The sequence below is a fragment of the Antechinus flavipes genome, chromosome 3 (assembly GCF_016432865.1).
Source record: "Antechinus flavipes isolate AdamAnt ecotype Samford, QLD, Australia chromosome 3, AdamAnt_v2, whole genome shotgun sequence".
Classification (NCBI taxonomy): Eukaryota; Metazoa; Chordata; class Mammalia; order Dasyuromorphia; family Dasyuridae; genus Antechinus; species Antechinus flavipes.
In genome coordinates, this window is record NC_067400.1 from 552,925,167 (window position 1) to 552,945,029 (window position 19,863).

A 19,863-nucleotide genomic window follows, 5' to 3' on the forward strand; every position below is an offset into this window, starting at 1 on the left:
CATGCTAATAGAGTCACTGTCGAATAGGGAATTAGCCTTAAGTACTCAGGTGTCTGATTCATACTGACAATTTGGTTTTCTTTTTTTCTTTTGATCAGTTTATCAATAGCTTACCTATTTTATTAAGGGGAGGGGAAAGGAAGCATTTTCAATTTTTGTCATTTCAATATTTCAACTTTTATCTTCTTTGATTTTCAAATTTTCTATTTTTCATTAGTTGCCTTTAAAAATATTTTTCTTAAATTATGCTTTTAATTTCTTGAACTGTCCTCTCTTTTGCTGATGAAAGTGTAGAGCTTAAATTTTGCCTAAGTATGGCTTTTGTTGTATTACAAAAGATCTGTTTGGTGCTTCAATTTCTTTTGAGATTATCTATTAATTTTATGACTGGTTCTTTGACCCACGAATTCTTTAAGACTAAGTAATTAGCTGTGATTTAAATTTTAATCTTTTAAAAATTCTTTTATTTAACTATTTCTAATTTTCATTACTATGTTCAATAAAGTCATATTTAATAATCTTGCTTTTCTCTATTTGTTTATGAATTTTTAAAAAATACCCTAGCCTATGTTCAATTTTTGTAAAGGTGACAGAATAGCTGAGAAAATGCCTATTCTTTCATATTTTTATTTAGCAATTGCCAAAAATTTTTAAATTTTTTCCTTTAATTTTTTTTCAAGTAATGAAAATCTATGTTCTTTCTCTTACCTTTCCCTATCCTTTTAAAAAGAAAAACAAAACCATCGTATGGATGAGTTTTCACCTCTCTATCAAGAGGTAGCATGCTTCATTTTGAATCTTTTGGAACCATGGTTTATCATTGCATTGATCTGACTTCCTAAGTTCTTCCAAGCTATTTATCTTTATAATATTGTTGTTATTGTATAAAGTGTTCTCCTGGTTCTGCTCACTTCACTCTGTCAATTCATATAAGTCTTCCCAGGTTTCTCTGAAATTATTCACTTCATTATTTCTTACAATAGTATTCCATCACACTTAGTTAGAATCTGTTTTGTTTAAGACTAAATCATCTTTTAATAAGCCCTGCCCCTTACTCCTCCTTACCAACTTGGGGTCAGAGCCATGGAGCTGTAATTCGCTTCTAGATTTGGCTTCTCACTTAATATACAACCTAAGGATCATGAATGATCCTCATCCTGAACTGTTACTTCTAGGAATGGATTGACTCCTCAGCCCATCATTGAGGTATGAGCCAGTCATAGCAATAGAGTTATTAATTGGCACCTATTCCTACTCCTTTATACAAGGAACAGGTTATTCTGCGTGGGTCTGAGATCTCTTTTGCCTTGGTTCAGTGCTTCTTTTGTTTCCCTGACGAATGAGAGGTACTTCTGCAATTAATTGTGAGTATTCTTACCCTCCTGTGAGCAAACTGAGATAAAGATATTAAAGGACACCCAATCCTCTTTATCTGTAGTTTTCTATTATGTATCCCCCAAATACATGATAATCTCCCCTCTTCCAGTGTATTCCTTTCCTTTTTTCCCCTTTTTTAAGATCAACAAAACCACTCCCAGACCTCTATGAACCACTGGACAATGATAACGTCCGATGAAGACACATATATCATCTCATATTAGAATATAAACAGTTCACAATGTTGGCTGTTCTATTTTTTAATCCTGATTGGCTTCTTGGGACTTAAATTCATTTTTCCAGGCTGCTTGTGGTTTTTGTTTGTTGTTGTTGTTGCTGCTGTTTTTTGATGTGGAGGCTTTGGATTTTAGGTAGAAGGTTGCTGAGAATTTTGAAATAGCAGTTTCTTTCAGGAGGTAACTGGTGCTTTCTAGTTTTACTTTGCTATGTGGTTCTAAGAAATTTGAAAATTTTTCTTTTATGATTTCTTGAAATTTGGTGTCCATGGTCTTTTTTATGGTCATGACTATTAAGTAGTCCAGTGATTTTTAAATTATCTCTCCTTGATCTGTTTTAGAAGGTCAATTACTTTTTAATGAGATAATCTATTTTCCCCCTGTCTTTTGATTTTATTTTAATATATCTTCTTGTCTTATGGAAATCATTAATTTCCATATGGTGCATTCTCTCTCTCTTTTTTTATTTACAACTTTTTATTTTCAAAATATATACATGGATAATTTTCAACATTCACCTCTACAAAACCCTATGTTCTAATTTTTTCCCCTCCCTTCTCCCTATCCCCTCCAGTTGGCAAGTGATCCAATTTATGTTAAATATGTGCAATTCCTCTATACATATTTCCACAAATATTATGCTGCAAAAGAAAAATCAGATTAAAAAGGAAAAAAAATGAGAAAGAAAACAAAACGCAAGCAAACAACAAAAGGAGTGAAAAATATTATGTTGTGATCCACATTCATTTTCCACTATACTCTCTCTGGATGCAGATGGTTCTCTTCATCACAAGACCATTGGAACTGATCTAAATCACCTAATTGTTAACGAGAGCCATGTTCAACATGAATTGATGATCATACATTCTTGCTATTGCCATATCTAATGATCTCCTGGTTCTGCTCATTTCACTTAGCATCAGTTCATATAAGTCTCTCCAGGCTTCTTTAGAAATCATCTTGCTGTGAATACAGAAAGGCTTGGAGAGACTTACATGAACTGACGCTAAGTGAAATGAGCAGAACCAGGAGATCATTATACACTTCAACAACGATACTGTATGAGGATGTATTCTGATGAAAGTGGATTTCTTTGACAAAGAGACCTAACTCCATTTTAATTGATAAATGATGGACAGAAGCAGCTATACCCAAAGAAAGAACACTTAGAAATGAATGTAAACTATTTGCATTTTTGTTTTTCTTCCCAGGTTATTTTTATCTTCTGAATCCAATTCTCCCTGTGCAATAAGAGAACTATTCGGTTTTGCAAACATATATTATATCTAGGATATACTGCAACACATTTAACATATATAGGACTGCTTGCCATCTGGGGGAGGGGAAAAATCGGAACAGAAGCGAGTGCAAGGGATAATGTTGTAAAAAAAATTACCCTGGCATGGGTTCTGTCAATAAAAAGTTATTATTAAAAAAAAATCATCCTGCTGATCATTATTTATAGAACAATAATATTCCATAACATTCATATACAATAACTTGTTCAGCTATTCTCCAATTGATGGGCATCCACTCAGTTTCCAGTTTCTTGCCACTATGAAAAGGGCTGCCACAAACACTTTTGTACATTTGAGTCCTTTTACCTCCTTTATGATCTATTTAGGATACAAGCTCAGTAGAAACACTGCTAGATCAAAGGGTATTATGCACAGTCTGATAACCCTTTGGGCATAATTCCAAAATGATCTCCAGAATGTTTGGATCAGTTCACAACTACATGTATCACTGTCCCAGTTTCCCCACATTCCCTCCAACATTTGTCATCATCTTTTCTGTCATTTTAGCCAATCTGACAGGTATGTAGTGGTACGTCAGAGTCGTGTTAATGTGCATTTTTCTGATTAATAATGATTTAGAACACCTTTTCATATGACCCACTAGGAATGGTTTTAATTTCTTTATTTGAAAATTGCCTATTCATATCCTTTAACATATGGTCCATTTTAAAAGAGTAAGGTTTCACTCTTGTGTTGGTTATTAATTCCTTTTCTGATTCTTCCTAATCTTCTCATTTCTTTTTCCAATTCCTTTTAGTACCCCAGTTACATCTTTTAATGTTATTCCTTTCTTCCCTATTATGTTCCTTTTTCTTTCCTTCCTTAAAACAAACAAAACAAACTCAATCCCTATGTGTTATTTAACTTCCTCTGTGTCCCTGCCTACTAGAATATAAGCTTTTTGTTACGGTTTAGCTTCTTCCAACTGATTAAATGTATTCATCTTGACTCCTGTGTTTGCATTTTTTAAAACTTCTACTCCGTTCTACTCTTTTCACCAGGACTGTTAAGAAGTTCTCTTTTCTAATAAAGTTATATTCAGTATGGGCAGGCGAAGTTTGCTTTTTGGAATATATGCCAGGATTTTCCCTTTATATTTTCAGAATGATTTTACGTCAAACTAAATGTTTATCTCCACTACTTGAAGCTACTTGCAATTTTTTTTGTTTTGTTTTTTTGGATTTTCTTTTTGGATATCTGAGATTTGAGATATGACATTCTTGTATGTTTCAGTTTGTGATTTCTTTTCAGAGGTGAACAGTACTTTCTAACCATACCTTACTATTCCATTCTAAGATCATCATGAAACTGATATAAAGCCCAGATTTATGTATGTAAAACCTCAGAGACTATCCTTCTTTTTATTATCATATAATTATTATGGACAGAACATAACTCTTTGGGAAATTTTTCTGAGACATCTGCCTAACTAAACATTATGCTCATATCCAAGACACTATGAGGTGACAAATACTGCCTTCTGGAAACTTAAAGACTCAGTAGGAAGATTAGAGAAAACAATCAGAGAACCCAGAGATCACAAGAAATATACAAGAAAAGACACTCTGTAATTATAATAAAATTATTGATACAGTCCCTAATTGCTGAAGTGGACTCTGGGTCTCTTACCTGTCTGCTGAGCCAAGCGACAAGCCTCACTGATTCTCCTGCCGGTGAGGTAGCTGAAGACTGCCTCAATGGGACTGTCTTGTCGGGACAGGGCTACTTCCTCTTCAATGCGATCAGCCGCCGTCTGTGACAGCCAGCGGGAGAAAGCCCTTCGGCGTTCCAGGCTCTGCACATACTCGCTGGGTTCATCCAGCTGATCCTCTAGTTCTTTCAGGTGACCCCAGATGGCTTCACACAGTGTCCATGCCAGGCTCCAGTGCTTTACTACAGCTAATGGAAAGGCACCAAAATCTTAAGTACAGAAACGTATCCTAGGATTGGCTTGCCTAAAATAAGCCAAGGCAGCTCATCCTCCTTCTACCTAAACACATAAAAGTCCTACTTCCTCACTGAGGAAATTATTCATAACTTCTGATCATTTTGTTTTCAAATCAGAATCCAATGCTACAATCACTGCATGTCCCAACAATATTCCTATTGGGTCTATACTTTATACTTTTTTTACATGCTCTAATTGTCTTCACTGTACATTTCATTAAGTTGTACTGATCACTACAAGTTCTCTCAATTCAGGAAATCTGATAAGATAATGTGTGTGGTGGTGATATCTACATTTGCATATTCCCATTTAATTTAAAAATCTTCCCTGCCTCTGTCCAGCTGGAAGATTACATTTTTTAGTCCAATCCTTGCTTTGCTTAATGTCACATGTGCCTTCTCAATGAAGGACTCAAAAACTGAAAAATTGTTTTACATGTTAACTGGAAAAATATAAAAAAAAATTATAGAAAGGTCAAGGCGGTATTGATAGAGTCGGGCACTTTCAATGTTCATTTTTTCACTTATGTCAAATCTCCTCATGACAGACACTAAGCTTAATGAAGGCAGGGAGATTATTTATCCTCAGGTTTTCCCCATTGCTGAACAAAAGGACCCAGACAAAACAGATACTTAAATTTAGTTCTTTTAGAAGATAAATTCTCTGAGGACAGAAACCATAAAAATTCTTCTAAGTCAACAAAAAATAACTGAAGATGTTTTGAAAAGGACTATACAAATCATTACTCATAGCACTTGTACAAATTGTGGAGAAATGATCACATAATTCCTAGAACTGTGATAAAAACTATTAAGGCAATACAAGAAGAGATAATATAATCAAATGTCTAAAGTGTAACATAAAGAAAATAGATACTATGGTAATCTAGGAAGGGAAGAGATCTAGCACTGTCAGAAAAACAGTAAACTGTATAGAAAAAGCTATATTTGAGTTCAGCCTTTGAGAATAGAAATACTATCAAAAAAGGCAAAGGAAAGAATTAAAAGTCAAAAACTTTACGACTTAGTGAACTTCCTATCACTAACAGCCTTCTTAAATTAGATGACCACTTGTCAATGACACTGTATAAAGGATATGGCGCAGGAAATTCATAATTTTTCAGGTCCTTCCTAATTTAAATATTTCATGACTGGGTCCTTCACCAGAAAGCTGCTATTTTTGGTGAGTGGCAGGAAACATTTATAAAAATGTAATACTGCTTTTTTAGAAAGCGCTAGATTTTGAGGTTGTAAGATATAGGTTTTTGATAGAATTCCAGATTATCATTATAAGAGTTCAAATTTCCATGGAAACACCTATTACTCATTTGACTGTTCTTTCACCCAGCTTTTTTTTAAATTAAGTAATGATTCATACCACAACAATTGTGGGTGTTTTCCAACACTCTCTCCTGGCCCCATTTTCTGTATATTCTCATTTAGTGAGTTTATCAATTCTCCCTCCCCAACTATGATTCCTAAATAGACAAATATCACTCACTGCAGACATCCCATCAGTTGCCAAATCTTACCACTTCCTACTTCTGTTAAGATCTCTTGAATATAACCTCTTTCTCTCTATTCACATGGAATCATCTTAGTTCATGCCCTCATTATCTCTTTTTTGTTCTATTCCAATGATTTAAATGCTTTCTTCTCAACAAATGCCATATGGCTCCTATTTTCACTAGGGCAGTGAAAAACTACTTAGAGTAAAACTCCTATTTGACTTATAAAGTTCTTCACAATTCAGACCCAAACAATCTTTCTACTTTTATTATACAATGCTCCTCACCCTGTATGTCATGGCCCAGTGAAACAAAAATTCTTCTCTGTTGCTCACATATATTCCATCTCTGTGCCTCTGTGTGGACTAGAATATGTTTCCTTGGGGGCAGCTAGGTAGCACAGTGGATAGAATACCAGCCCTGAAGTCAGGAGGACCTGAGTTCAAATCTGGCCTCAATACTTAACACTTCCTAGATGTGTGACCTGGGCAAGTCACTTAACCTCAAATGCCTCAGCAAAAACAAATCTATCTATCTATATTTCCTTATCCTTGTCCTCCTTTATTATGTTGTTCAAGAGACTAGAATGCATTACATATGTATCTGCATACATGTTTTCTCCAGCAAAAGAATAAAAGTCTCTCTGAGACTGCTTCATTCTTGGTATTCTTTTTATCCCCAACGTCCACCAAAGTGTCTGGTATGTAAAAGATGCTAAACACTGGAAGGACCTGAATTTACTAATACCTCCAAAGAACCAGCTATGTCAATTGAAGCAGTGCATGTATAGCATCACAAAGCAAAGAAAATAAAAAAGATGACCATTTTAAATTCAAAGTAAAAATTTCATGAACTAATTAGATGTAACCTTGGATAAGTCCTGCTCTTTGGATCTTATTTTAGACTAGACACTAAGGTCTTTCTTATAATGATATCTGCATCTACTCATTTCATCAAAAATTATTAGAGTAAGAAAACATTTCCTTTCAGACCTTTACATTCTATTTCCCATGTTCTAACATCAAGTGGGTTGATGAATACTCACTTTCTGATTCTGCTAAGTCTCCTGATATCTCTTTCACCCAGTCTGCATAGTCGTGAATGACGGCTACTCCAGGATTGGGGACCACAAGAGGACACAGCTCATCTACGTGAACAGTGCTATGCTTAAGCTTGATCTCCAAGGGAGTCTGGTATAATTGTAAATCTCTATCCATCCTCCTTTGCCTCAAGCTCAGTTTTTCCACGTGGACTTTGAATGGGGACTCTGTTAAGCTAAAAAGTAAGAAATTAGGTCAGTATAAGAATATGGAACATGTATTAAATCATGAAGGCACTGCTGCATTTTAAGATTAAGGGATATTATTTCACACAACCTATAGTATAAAGAAATTTAGAACACTATGGTCAAATAGTAAAGAACTCAGTTACAAGATAGTAGGAAAAAAAACCCATTACACCCATTTTCTTAGAATTAAATCATGGTTATGCTTGGGCTGCTCTCAGAAGTAAAACGGCTTATAGTTCAGTCATAAACACTGGTTCAATGAGATTTCAAACTGATTGTCTCATTCCAAAGCAGAGAAGGTTCAATTAAGATATTATGGGACAAGGAATAGCAAGATGGTGCAGTTGATAGAGCCCACCCTGAAGTCAGGAGGAACCTGAGTTCAAATTCAGCCTCAGACACTTAACATTTACTAGCTGAGGGACCCTAGACTAGTCACTTAATACCAACTGCCTCAGCCCCACCACACCTATTCCCCAAAAAAGTAATCAAGATATTATGGGACATCAAATAGGACTACTAGCCAGGTTTCAAAGCCTAGAAAGCTGATCTGGGTAGAATAAGAAAGCTCAAATGTCAACTAGCTAGCCCCAATCCTCAACCATGACTCTCCTCTATAGCACCCTGACAAGTGGTGATACAGCATTCTTGGACAACTACAATTATAAGGAACTCTAATAAGGAACCAGTCTGTTCATTTTGAAATACTCCTAATTACACTGAATTTCTTATGTTGAAGCAAAATATACCCTTTGTAACTTTGTCTCATATATCCTGTAGCTCTTCCCTCTGGGCCCAAAAAGAACAAGTCTATTTCTTTTGCCTAATAATAGTATTTGAAGACTGATCTTTTCATTGTAATCCCCAGTCCAGGTCTTTTATTTTTCCCCCCTTACCCAGTTCTTCTAATCATTTTTCTTCTGTAACATTGTTTTCAAAACTCTTGATCACAGAAATGTTGCTTGATTATACATATTTGTAGTCAAAGGCTATGTTCTTCAACCCTTCCCCCACTCTCCCATCCTACAACTTAAAACCCCTCACAATCTTGACCATCCTGATTGCTCTCCCTTGTATATTCTCTGATTTGTTGTTCTGTCATAAAGTATGGTATCAGGAATTGATAAACTTGGAAGATTTTGACTACTTCAGAGCACACTACTTTCCCTGTGGGACATTATTTCTATCAATACTAACACACAACACTTTTGGTACTATGAAATTTCAATAATGACAAACAATTATGTATTTTATATTAAAAAGATCAACAGCTAATTAACATACATGAACATGAACTCAGTATAATCATGATTCAATTTAGAAGTTATATGAGTTATTAGAGCTGGAAGAGGTTTCACGGGTTACCTAGTCTAACCACTAACCAAGATCTAAAGAAGTAAAAATGACTAAAGACTTCCCAAATTCCATCTCTTCAATAAATATATCACACTGCTTCATGCAACTTATTAAATAAGCAGCATTAGACACTTATGTGGTGCTCAAGTTAAATCCTATACAATAGTAATGATTCAAGAGTAGGAGAAATCTGATCTCATGAATTATTCATACACATCTTCTGTCTAAAAGTTCTTGAGAATGCAATCAGGCCAAAGCCAAACAACTAGGTAAACAAAATAATAATAATGTGACCTCCTGATCTTGTCCATAGCCTTTTCAACTGCCTCTCAATCTAACCCTTTTCTCCCCAAAAAAGCATGTTGAATGAGTTGAGAAACATTGCTCACGATTTGACAGTTATTGGATTAGGCAGGAATCCATATTCCATAGATTCTGTGTTGTGATGATCTCCAGCTTCTTGACATCCACTTAGTTGATCACCGCTATTCACAAAGGTCCAGTTGGGGCCCCAGCCAACTCTGAATGAACGTCCCATGAAGAGTGCCATATCCATCAAGAGTTTTCCTTTGCCACAGGTGACAGATTTTTCCAGGGGAACAAGACCTGGTTGTCTTCGAACACCCACAGTTTTTAACTGAACCTCAGGCGCTGGGGTGGGCACTGCAAACACAGGGGCCAGTGGTGGAGGGACTGACCAAGGAGATGTAGAAGGAGCACTTGTTAAAGCTGAAGCTCTGAGATTTCGACATTCTGGCACAGAGGCACTTGGAGAGAGAAAAGCTCCACTTGTAAACTTAGACTGTAGTAAACCACCAACTGAGGGAAGGGAAAAAATATTAAGAAAAAGCACAATTGGTCTATTAATCCGTTAAAAAAAAGTAGCTCACACTGGCATTAGATTCACTAGATTAATCACAAATTATTTCTTGGGTGCTGGGATGGGATAAAATTTAATTTTAACTAAGTACAGTACAGAATTATAGTACTCAGAAGCAGACTTGATATTCAGAAATGTTAACATGACTGAAATTCTAATTATTAGTATGAATGAATACCAATCATATCCTTTCCATCTCATACATTTTAGTCAACCAACATTATTATAGGATTTTGTCAAAGAGCACAGGAATCTGGTTACATTATTAATGTTACTGAAGAAAAAACACCAGTGGGAGCAGTTTTACATATATACACCTAATGACCTACTTCATACTATTAGCTGCCCCCCCCAAAGGAGGCAAATAACATAAATACCTTTATGCTTACACAAAGACATCTTATATTTTGTATGTGCTTCTCTCACAAGAATTGGTATAGCATAATGCATTTTAAAATCAAGTATTTGCTAATGAAGTCAACCAGAAACTAGACATTCAGAAAGGGTCACTTTCTAATTCTGGAATCTAAAATCACATTATTTTAAAAAATATTTCTCTATACCTAATGTTCAGTGCATAGTGCTAAAAAATACAAAGATGAAGTGAAACAATTCCTGCCTACAAGGTCCTTAAAATCTAGTAGAGGAAATAATACCTGTTAACAAAGAATACAAATTAGAATATGATTACAACATGTGACGTATCAGGTAGAAGAATTCATTTCCCATTCTGTTATTAGAGGTGAGAGTAAGAATGGGATGCTTAAGAATTCTGAGACAAAATAAAATTCTTAAGAAAGCACAAAAAAATTGGAAATAGGAAAAACAAAAAGATGGATCTTATTTGAGGTAGCTTGTGTGATGCCCAAAGAAAGTGCTATATGAAAGCAAATCATTATGTTCTCAGGTTTTTATGAAATTATCTTCCTACTTATTTCATTATTTTTACCATACCTAATGTTCGGGATTTTGGTGGGTGTGCTGATGAAATGGGAAGTCTAGGAGAACAGATTTCTTGAGAAGAGTCAACTTTGGAAGGAAGCTTGCCAAAGCGCTGATCAAGGACCCAATCTGAATCTTCTTCCTCAGCAAGCAAAGATGCTTTCATGATCTAAAAGAGCAATGCCAAGGAATAAGTTTGTTCCTCTAGAGTCTCTGAGGTTGTTAAGACAATAATTTATTAGATACAGCATGAATAACACTGTCCTAGGTTTCTCTCCAGATCTACCCTTCCCCATAAATATCTCATGACCTAGTTGATACAATCAACAGGAAATCAATTATATATAATGATGTCCTTGGTCTTCACTGGAAATGAAGTAATGTGCAGAGTAAGGAAGGATTGAGAACCTTGGACTGATCAGTGAATTGAAGGGAGGAAGAGAATGCTAGCTCTACCACTAATCTGCTACAGCACCGTGAATCAATCCCTTTCATCTTTGAGATCGTAATTTGTAAAAGGGCTTGAACTAAATGATCTTTTAAATCCCTTCCACCTGTGTCTACATTTTAACAAGTTCATAGAAGAAGGGCAATTCTTTGACTCCTCATCAAATCCTTTCAGAGGTGAAAAAGTTTAACCTTAAGACACGGACTATATTCTGTCTCACCTATAAAACTGTACATACTGGTGGCATTCTAACAGGTCAAAATAAGGATGTGGCCTATGTTTGATTAAAGGGGAAGTCATGCTGATCTTCCACCCCACTTTTAAAGTGGGCATAAGAAATTCACCTGTAAGACATGTGGATTAATACCCAGTGAAGATGCAATGTGTGTTGAAGCAGATACAGGCTCTTGTTCTTCAGGGATGATTTCTTCTACTATGGAATCCAAAACTGGCTCCTGGGTGATATCTATCATATCGCTGTCCAGCTCCACAACCCTCCCTAGCTGTTCCACCTCTGGGCTTTGGCTCTGTAGACATCAGAAAGATGGAGAAATGATATTTAATGATGCTGCATAAGTTCAAAGTTTCAAGATTTCAAAGCCTATTTATTCAGTCCACCACAGGACAAGGTTCAGTAAGGCCCTCCAAACCATACTGACAATATCTTCCCAAGGACTCTTGGAATCAAAGCCCAAGAACAACTAGGGGTAGCTCTTATATGGGAACTTGGAACATAAACTTATGCCCCTCCCTGCCCATGGCAACAACTCCACCGCTCTTAAATAACAACAGACTAGTTATGAAAGCACTTTGAAAATCTAGGGTATGTAATTATTGCTACACTCTTCATATGGTCCCCTCTACATTCTCACAGTCCAAAGTCACGTTAATACAGCTAATTTGGAAGAAGCAGCAGAAACTTGTCAACCCAGAGTTTTACACATACCATATATTGTGTTAAAGAAGGAAGTTCTTGGTGCAAAATGGTTACATATCTAAAATTTCCTGTCAGTTGACCAAAAACATCCATGGCTCATGTACCATGAGCATAGTGAGACACGAATTAAGTCTACTACTTCTTCAAAAGAGAAATGAGAAAGAAATACTACTAACTGTGGAAACTGTCCTGTTGCATTTAAAAACATCAAGACAATAGAAAAATTTTTGTACTTTTATTAAGAAGTTTTAGTGATAAACATGAACAACAGTTTACAGTGTAGAACGATAAAACATTCACAAAATTAAATGTACATTTATCACTGACTTGGCACACATTCCTCAAATCCATCCCATAAACTGGGACCTGACTTTATATTATGCTAATAAAATCAATCAACCCATTAACAGACATTTCCACAACAATAAACTGCTAATTTTTTTTCATTTCACTATAGCAAGTTTTCTGAATTTTACTTTCACAAAGTTTTTGATTGTTCTTTTGTAAGTAGCCATCATTCATGTTAAGCCCCAAATGAGTGACATTACACATAAATGAATAGCAAAATTTTTTTTTCATGATTTCCATAAAATGTGATCTTGATCTCTTGGACCCTGTAACTTTAAAGATAGGCCTAAATGGGCATATTAAATATTATCACCCTGAACTTTCTTTGCTACTTCACTAAAAGGATGTGTGATCTCATATTTCAGGTACCAAAAAGGAGAGATGTGCAACAGTTACTAAGTAATGTACACAGGTCAAAATAAAAATTCCAGAGAAAGGAAAGAGAAGGCAGACTAATGAACTCCAAAAGTATGCTAGATTTTCTACTTTGTACTGCTATTTACCATCTCCTATCACAAAAAAGTCCCATTTGTGATCTTGGATCTCTCTAAAAACAAAGAGGGTTGGAGTAGATAACAGTTCATCTCTACATCTGTAATCCTAACATCTAAATATTACACTATAACTAAGGTGTAGAAGCAATGAATGAAAAATATGACGACTTCTAATTATTTGAATGCTTTGAAGCTTGCCAGAAAACCTTGGAATTTATATTCCTATTTTTCTCAGCTATAAGCATCATAAATTGAGCGACAAGATTATCCATTTCATCTTACTTATTTAACAAACAATATTAGAGGAACAATATGCAAAATAAATATAATACTGTAGTTTCTGACAGGTCAATTCTTTTCAAACTAAACATCTGCCCTAAACTTAGAAAAAGCTTTTTGTCTCTGAATTCTCTAAACAGCCACAAATTAACCAAGAATACAAACTGGGAGAATTTAATCTTTATCTTTAGTTGGAGAAGCCAGGAAGAACAACAGAAGGATCAGTTTCTAAACAACCCATTTAAGAATTTCTTTTTTAAGGATGCAATATTCTCAAAAGAGAAACTTCAAATGACAACTGCTCAGACAATTACTACTTAAATGAAATAAAGCTGTACCTGCTTTATTACAACAACAAAAGAGAGATAAACAATTGAATGAGCTACCCAAAAGTAAATAGTGGTTTAAATTAAGTAACAAGAGTTTAAGAAATTACATTTTTTCCCCAAGAGATGGTCAGTTAAGTGACAATGGTGCTGGTAAAAATGACAAAATTTCACATGATTCCAGATCTGAAAATATTGATTTTATTTTAAAGCTGGGCCCATAATTTTCCTACAGTATTAGTATTATTATAAAGACTTTCCCAAAAAGATACATGATTCCAGCATAAAGTTTCAAGTATTCTACTGTGAACAGAAAAAGTATTTCACTTAAGAGTCAGGATATAAGGACCAAATCTTAGCTATGTTGTCCAGCAGCCTATATGTGATGCTGGAAGAAAAAATCTTTTCTCTTAGTGCTTTAATTTTTTTATCTGTAAAATGAACAATTAAGACTAGATCAGTGGTTTTTAACCTTTTGTATGTGTCTATGGATTGTTTCTTGGAAAGTTTTGCTGCCCTACATTTGTAACAGAAAAAAATGATAAATTACAGTAAAAAGTTAGTGTAAATGAAGATGTAGGTATTTTTCCCATTAAAGGTCACAGATCCTGAGAAATCTAGTTAGTCTCCCAGATTGAGATCCCTAAGCAGTAGATGATCTCTAATGTCTCTTCCTATTATGAAATCTATGATCTTATATTTTCCTTATCTATATTCAAAGTTGGTAAGACATGAAATATACTTTAAATTCCATCAAGAACCTTACAAAACTACTACTATGCACAAAACAAGGAAGAAAGCAATGAGCAGAATATTATATCTGTGATTTTACTTCTAAAAAACTTCAAAAAATGAAGGCAGTTGGACAGTTGCTGTTTCAATTTAAGTCAAAAAAAAGACCAAAAAGGGAAAAAAAAATCCCAGTCATTTTGCTCCCCCAGTTTTCAACTTAAAATAAAAAACAAAAGTTTTCTGAGAAAAATTTATTAGTGTCTGAACACTTTCTATTTTGAAGAAATAAAACTGATCACATAAGTTCCAATTATGTGTCTGTCTAATGTATGATTGGGGTCAAAAGCCATATTATTCTGTATCTATCAGAATCAAGAGATCTAAAAACTTTCTACAAATTCCTTAGTTTCATTGTGTGATTACTAAGATATACCTTCAGAGGAATTCTAACTAGTGGAGGAAGAAGGCTATCTTGTAACTGCTCAGATTCTCTCGAGGCTTTACATGTCCAGAGAGTTTGGAATTATAGATCCTTTCAGAGGTATTGGAGAGGAGGGAGAAAAGTCAGGGAAGGTGTACTAATACATGAGAATACTAATACATGAGATAAGCTTCACATTTGCCCAAGTGACTGTAATATTTAAAAATCTTGCACCGAAGAGTAACCTATGTTCACAGCCCTCCTCTCCCCTCTAGTCACTAAGGGGAAAGAAGGTGGTTATCCCAATAAATCAAATTTGGAGTCCTTCCTGATTGGTAACTACAAATAATCTACAATGACAAGTACTTTCTGCCTTTTGTCTTCATCTCTGCACTACATCTGAACATAAAGCCACATCCTGCAATACTGATCAGTCAGGTCTGAATCCATCTTTAATACCCCAAAACATAAAAAGCAGCAGTTACAAAGTGCATGAACAAAAAGTAGAGAAGTTCAGAAAGCCATTTTACCTATTCTTTTCTTCCTAGAATACTCCTTCTTATAAGCTCATGTTCCTAATGTTTCTATAGCAATGATAGTCAACGAATACTGTTTGTTTCATGATTTCACCCTTTTAAAAACTGGGTGGAAGAGGGCAGAGCCAAGATAGTGGAAAAAAGGCAGCAACTTACCTGAGCTCTCCCCAAAATCTCTGTTTAAACAACTGGTCTCAGGCCATAGAAGAGCTCAAAAGGATTTTGGGGAAAAAAAACATAGAGAAAAAATTCGGAAGAAAAATTAGAGTGATGCAAGAAAATCAGAAAAACAAATCAACAGCTTGATAAAGAAGACACAAGAATAAACTGAAGAATATAACACCTTAAAAAACAGAGTAGGCCAAACAAAAAATGAAAAAAACCATTGGGAAAGAGAATGCCTTAAAAAGCAAAACTGGCCAAATGACAAGAAAGGTACAAAAATTCACTGAAAAAAAAGCTTCTTAAAAAGTAGAACTGGATAAATGAAAAAAAAACACATGAAAGCACACTGAAGGAAATGCTTCGATAAAAATTAGAATTGAACAAATGGAAGCTAATTAAGAAATCCACAAATAAAACAAAATCAAAAGAATAACAACAAAAAAGATGTCACTGGAAAACAGATCCAGGAGAGAAAAATTTAAAATTATTGGACTATCTGAAAACCATGATCTGAAAGAATTTATCAAAAAAGACATCACTTTTCAAGAAATTGTCTGGGAAAATTGCATGAATACTATAGAACCAGGGGATGAAATAGAAAATGAAAAAATCCACTGATCACCTCCTTGAAAAAGAGATCCTAAAATGAAAACTCTAAGGAATATTATACCCAGATTTCAGAGCTCCAAGGTCAAGAAGAAAATATTACAGGCAGCCAGAAAGAAACAATTCAAGTATCATGGAGTCACTGTCAAGATAAAACAAGATTTAGCAGCTTCTACATTCAAGGATCTGGAGGGCTTGGAATATGATTTTCCAAAGGTCAAAGGAGCTAGGATTACAACCAAGAATCACCTACCCAGCAAAACTGAGTTTAATCCTTAAGCAGAGCAAAATGGGTATTCAAAGCAATAGAGGATTTTCCAGCAGTCTTGATAAAAAGATCATAGCTGACCAGAAAATCTGATTTTCAAATATAAGATTCTAGAGAAGCATGAAAAAGGAATTAGGAAAAGGACTTAGTAAGGTTAAATTGTTTACATTCCTACATGGGAAGATGATACTTGTAACTCATTAGAATGTTCTCATAATTAGTGCCCAGGGGTGGGGGGAGAGAGAGAGAGAGAGAGAGAGAGAGAGTCACAGATATAAGTTGAATATGAAGGGATGATATCTTCAAAAAATAAAGTTAAGGGCTAAGAGAGTAATGCACTGGGAGAGAAGGAAAGAGGTAGAATGGTGCAAATTATTTGACATAAAAGAGGCAAGAAACAGCTTTTAAAATGGAGGGGAAAGTAAAGGGAGCAGGGTAGTGAGTAAATCTTACTCTCATAAAAATTGGCTCAAAGAGGTATAACATTCATACTAAATTGGGTAGAAATTACCTTTCTTATCCTATATAGAAGAAGAAGAGAATAAGAAAAGGGAGTGGAGTAATAGAAAGGAAAGCAGACTGAGGTAGGTGTTAGAAGAAACACTCGAATAGGGACAGAGTAAAAGGAAAGAAAAGATAAAGTAAAAAAGGAGAGAGAATCGGATGGAGGAAAATACAGTTAGCAATAGTAACAAAACAAGTTTCTCTGATAAAGAAAGGCCTCATTTTTTACATAGGCAGAGAACTGAGTCAACTTTATAAAATGAGTCATTTCCCAATTGATAAATTATCAAAAGATATGAACCTGTTTTGATATAAAGTAAAACTATCTATAGCCATATGAAAAAATGCTCTGAATCACTATGGACTGAAGAAATGCAAATTAAAACAATTCTGAGGTACTGGCTCAAACCTATTAGATAGACTAATAGGACAGAAAAGGAAAATGACAAATGCTTAAAGGGATGTTGGAAAAATGAGACATTAATGCACTATTGGTGAAGTTGTGAACTGATTTAAGCATTCCAAGGAGCAATTTGAAACAATGCCCAAAGAGGCATAAAAACATGCAGACCTCTTTGACTAGCAATATCCCTTAGGTCTGTATTCAAAAAATGATTAAAAAACACAAAGGAAAAATATATGTACAAAAATATTTATAGCAGCTCTTTTCTAGTGGCAAGGAATTTGAAATTGAGGGGATCCCCTTTAATTAGGGAATGGCTAAACAAATTTAGTATGTGATTATAATGGAATTCTGTTGTACTATAAGAAATGACAAGCAGGATGTGCTCAGAAAAACTTTGAAAGACTTACATGAGCCAATACAAAGTGAAATATACCTTGTACAGAGTAATAGCAATATTTTAAAATGATCAGGTGTGAATGATTCTCAGCAATCCAATGACCCAAGACAATTTTTAGGGACTTATGATGAAAAATGCTATTCATCCTCAGAGAAAGAACTGATAATATCTGAATAGACTGAAGCATACATTTTTTACTTTATTTCTTATTTACTTTTTTTTTGGGGGGGTGCAGTTCCTATGTTTTCTTTCACAGCATGACTAATATGGAAATATTTTGGACATGACTACACATGTATAACATTTCAAACTGCTTGCTTTCTCAAGGGGCAATTGGGAAGGAAGGAAAGGAGAGAATTTGGACATTTTTTAAAAAAAGTTTTAAAAAAGAATGTTAAAAACTGATTTTACAAGTAAGTAGGGGAAAATAAAATACTAAATTAAAAAGAGCTGGGAGACAACCAAGAGAATGTAATGGCACAATGTTTACTAGTTAGCTCCTGCTATTTGTCCATAGAAAAAGTGCTTCTTTTCCATAGGGATTGGAATATTCTCTATTACCAGTAATGATTTAACATCCCCCTATTCCCCTATCTTGCCCCATAAGAAATATGTTCCAGAAGATAAAAAACACTATGGACAACAGATAGGGGAAACAGATACTTATGACAAAATGGACAAGGACAAGCACACAAACACTCATTCTCAAGCAGTCAAAGTGGATCGGTGCCATCCCACTCTCCAAACCTTTATTACTCCACTTTGCTTGTAGCAATTACCAAAGTCTTTGAGAGGAAGGATATTGCAAAGAGGACACATGTCGTTGAATTACAACATGCCTTTATTTCATCTACACCCACTCACCCACCCACACACACACACACACCTACACATACATCCCCTCCTCCCCAATTATTTGGCATGTAAAATAGCCACAGAAACACATTTCATTATCTGAGCAGTACGAACACTTAAAAAGAGAAAGCTTATATTAAAACTTCCCACTCACTCCCCCCTCCACCAAAGAATAACATTTTTTTTTATTTTGTTCAAACATCACCCAGACAAAGCTAAACTCTTGTTATACCAAGATATTATAGCAGTTTAAAATACAAAAATTTTACCTTTTGTTCTACACAAAGAAGGCCTATCTATCCTGGTAAAGACCATTGTGATACAAAACAAATGCAACAACTCTAGGTAACTCAAATAACACAACATGTCTCCCTCCCTCCCCCAACTCTCTGCCCCTCCCAACTTCCAAACCAAATAATTTCTCTGCATCAAAGTAAACTGTCAAAAATTACATTTTGTATTTTTCCATAAAAATAGAATGCACCTTCTTCAAATACAAATATACATGTTTGCTTGAGGAATAGGCAAACAACTGGGAAAAAAAAAAAAAAAAACTATTTAAAGACCTTTACCCAGGGCAAATTACATTTTTCAAATAGAGCAGTGAAGAGCAAGGAGTATGTTGCACATATTCAGAAATGTTGACCAAGATAGGATCTGTTTTGCATTAGCCAAGGCAAACAATATCTATGTCTTATGTATAAGGACAAACATAGAATTCAGTAAAATTCTCTATTCAGGAGGGGGAATTAACTCTCTGCAGGGACACAGAGGAAAATTTCAATTTACCAAAAAATCCTCCAAATCCCTCAAGGGAACAGATACCCACCCTACCACCCTCCCTGTCCCCCGTCCATTTGTCTCAACTTGATTCCCAACACTTCTGGACTCTTCGGTCTCCAAGTGGTCACATAACAGGTTTGCATTAGCCGACTGGCTTTTGCTCAACTTCCATTTCACCGGTTCTGTTCAAATTCACTGTCCAGTTTCTACCTGGGATGGAAGAGCAGGTTTGCCACTGAGAGCCATTTGTACTGGTACTGGTTGGCCTACAGGAGGCATGGGAGCTGTTTTCAACTTCTTGGCTTCTGCTTTACATTGATGCTCCTCCTCATCCTCATCAGAATCCTGTAGGCCATACTTTGAAAAGTGAGAAACCTAGAAAACAGAAGAACTCAAATGTAACCAAGGGTTATAAAATTGTATCCAGACATCTCATAGTATACTAGCCCGACCATATTGTCAAGATGTTGTCCTACTGAACCAACAACTGCTTCCCTTTAACTTGGGCTGACTGGTCTTAGTTACA

At 35.2% G+C, this 19,863-nt stretch overlaps 1 protein-coding gene across 7 annotated transcripts in view; it reads right to left on the reverse strand.

The window, feature by feature from the left end:
* NUP98 (nucleoporin 98 and 96 precursor) overlaps positions 1–19,863 on the reverse strand; it is a 98,725-nt gene that overhangs the window by 20,650 nt on the left and 58,212 nt on the right. For all 7 annotated transcript variants that reach the window (XM_051987472.1, XM_051987473.1, XM_051987471.1 and 4 more), the window contains 6 exons: positions 19,548–19,712; positions 11,625–11,807; positions 10,845–11,001; positions 9,400–9,829; positions 7,412–7,641; positions 4,541–4,810 (listed from right to left, as the gene is read on the reverse strand). In XM_051987472.1, the coding sequence (XP_051843432.1) occupies positions 4,541–4,810; positions 7,412–7,641; positions 9,400–9,829; positions 10,845–11,001; positions 11,625–11,807; positions 19,548–19,712 (1,435 nt within the window). The remainder of the gene's footprint in view (positions 1–4,540; positions 4,811–7,411; positions 7,642–9,399; positions 9,830–10,844; positions 11,002–11,624; positions 11,808–19,547; positions 19,713–19,863) is intronic.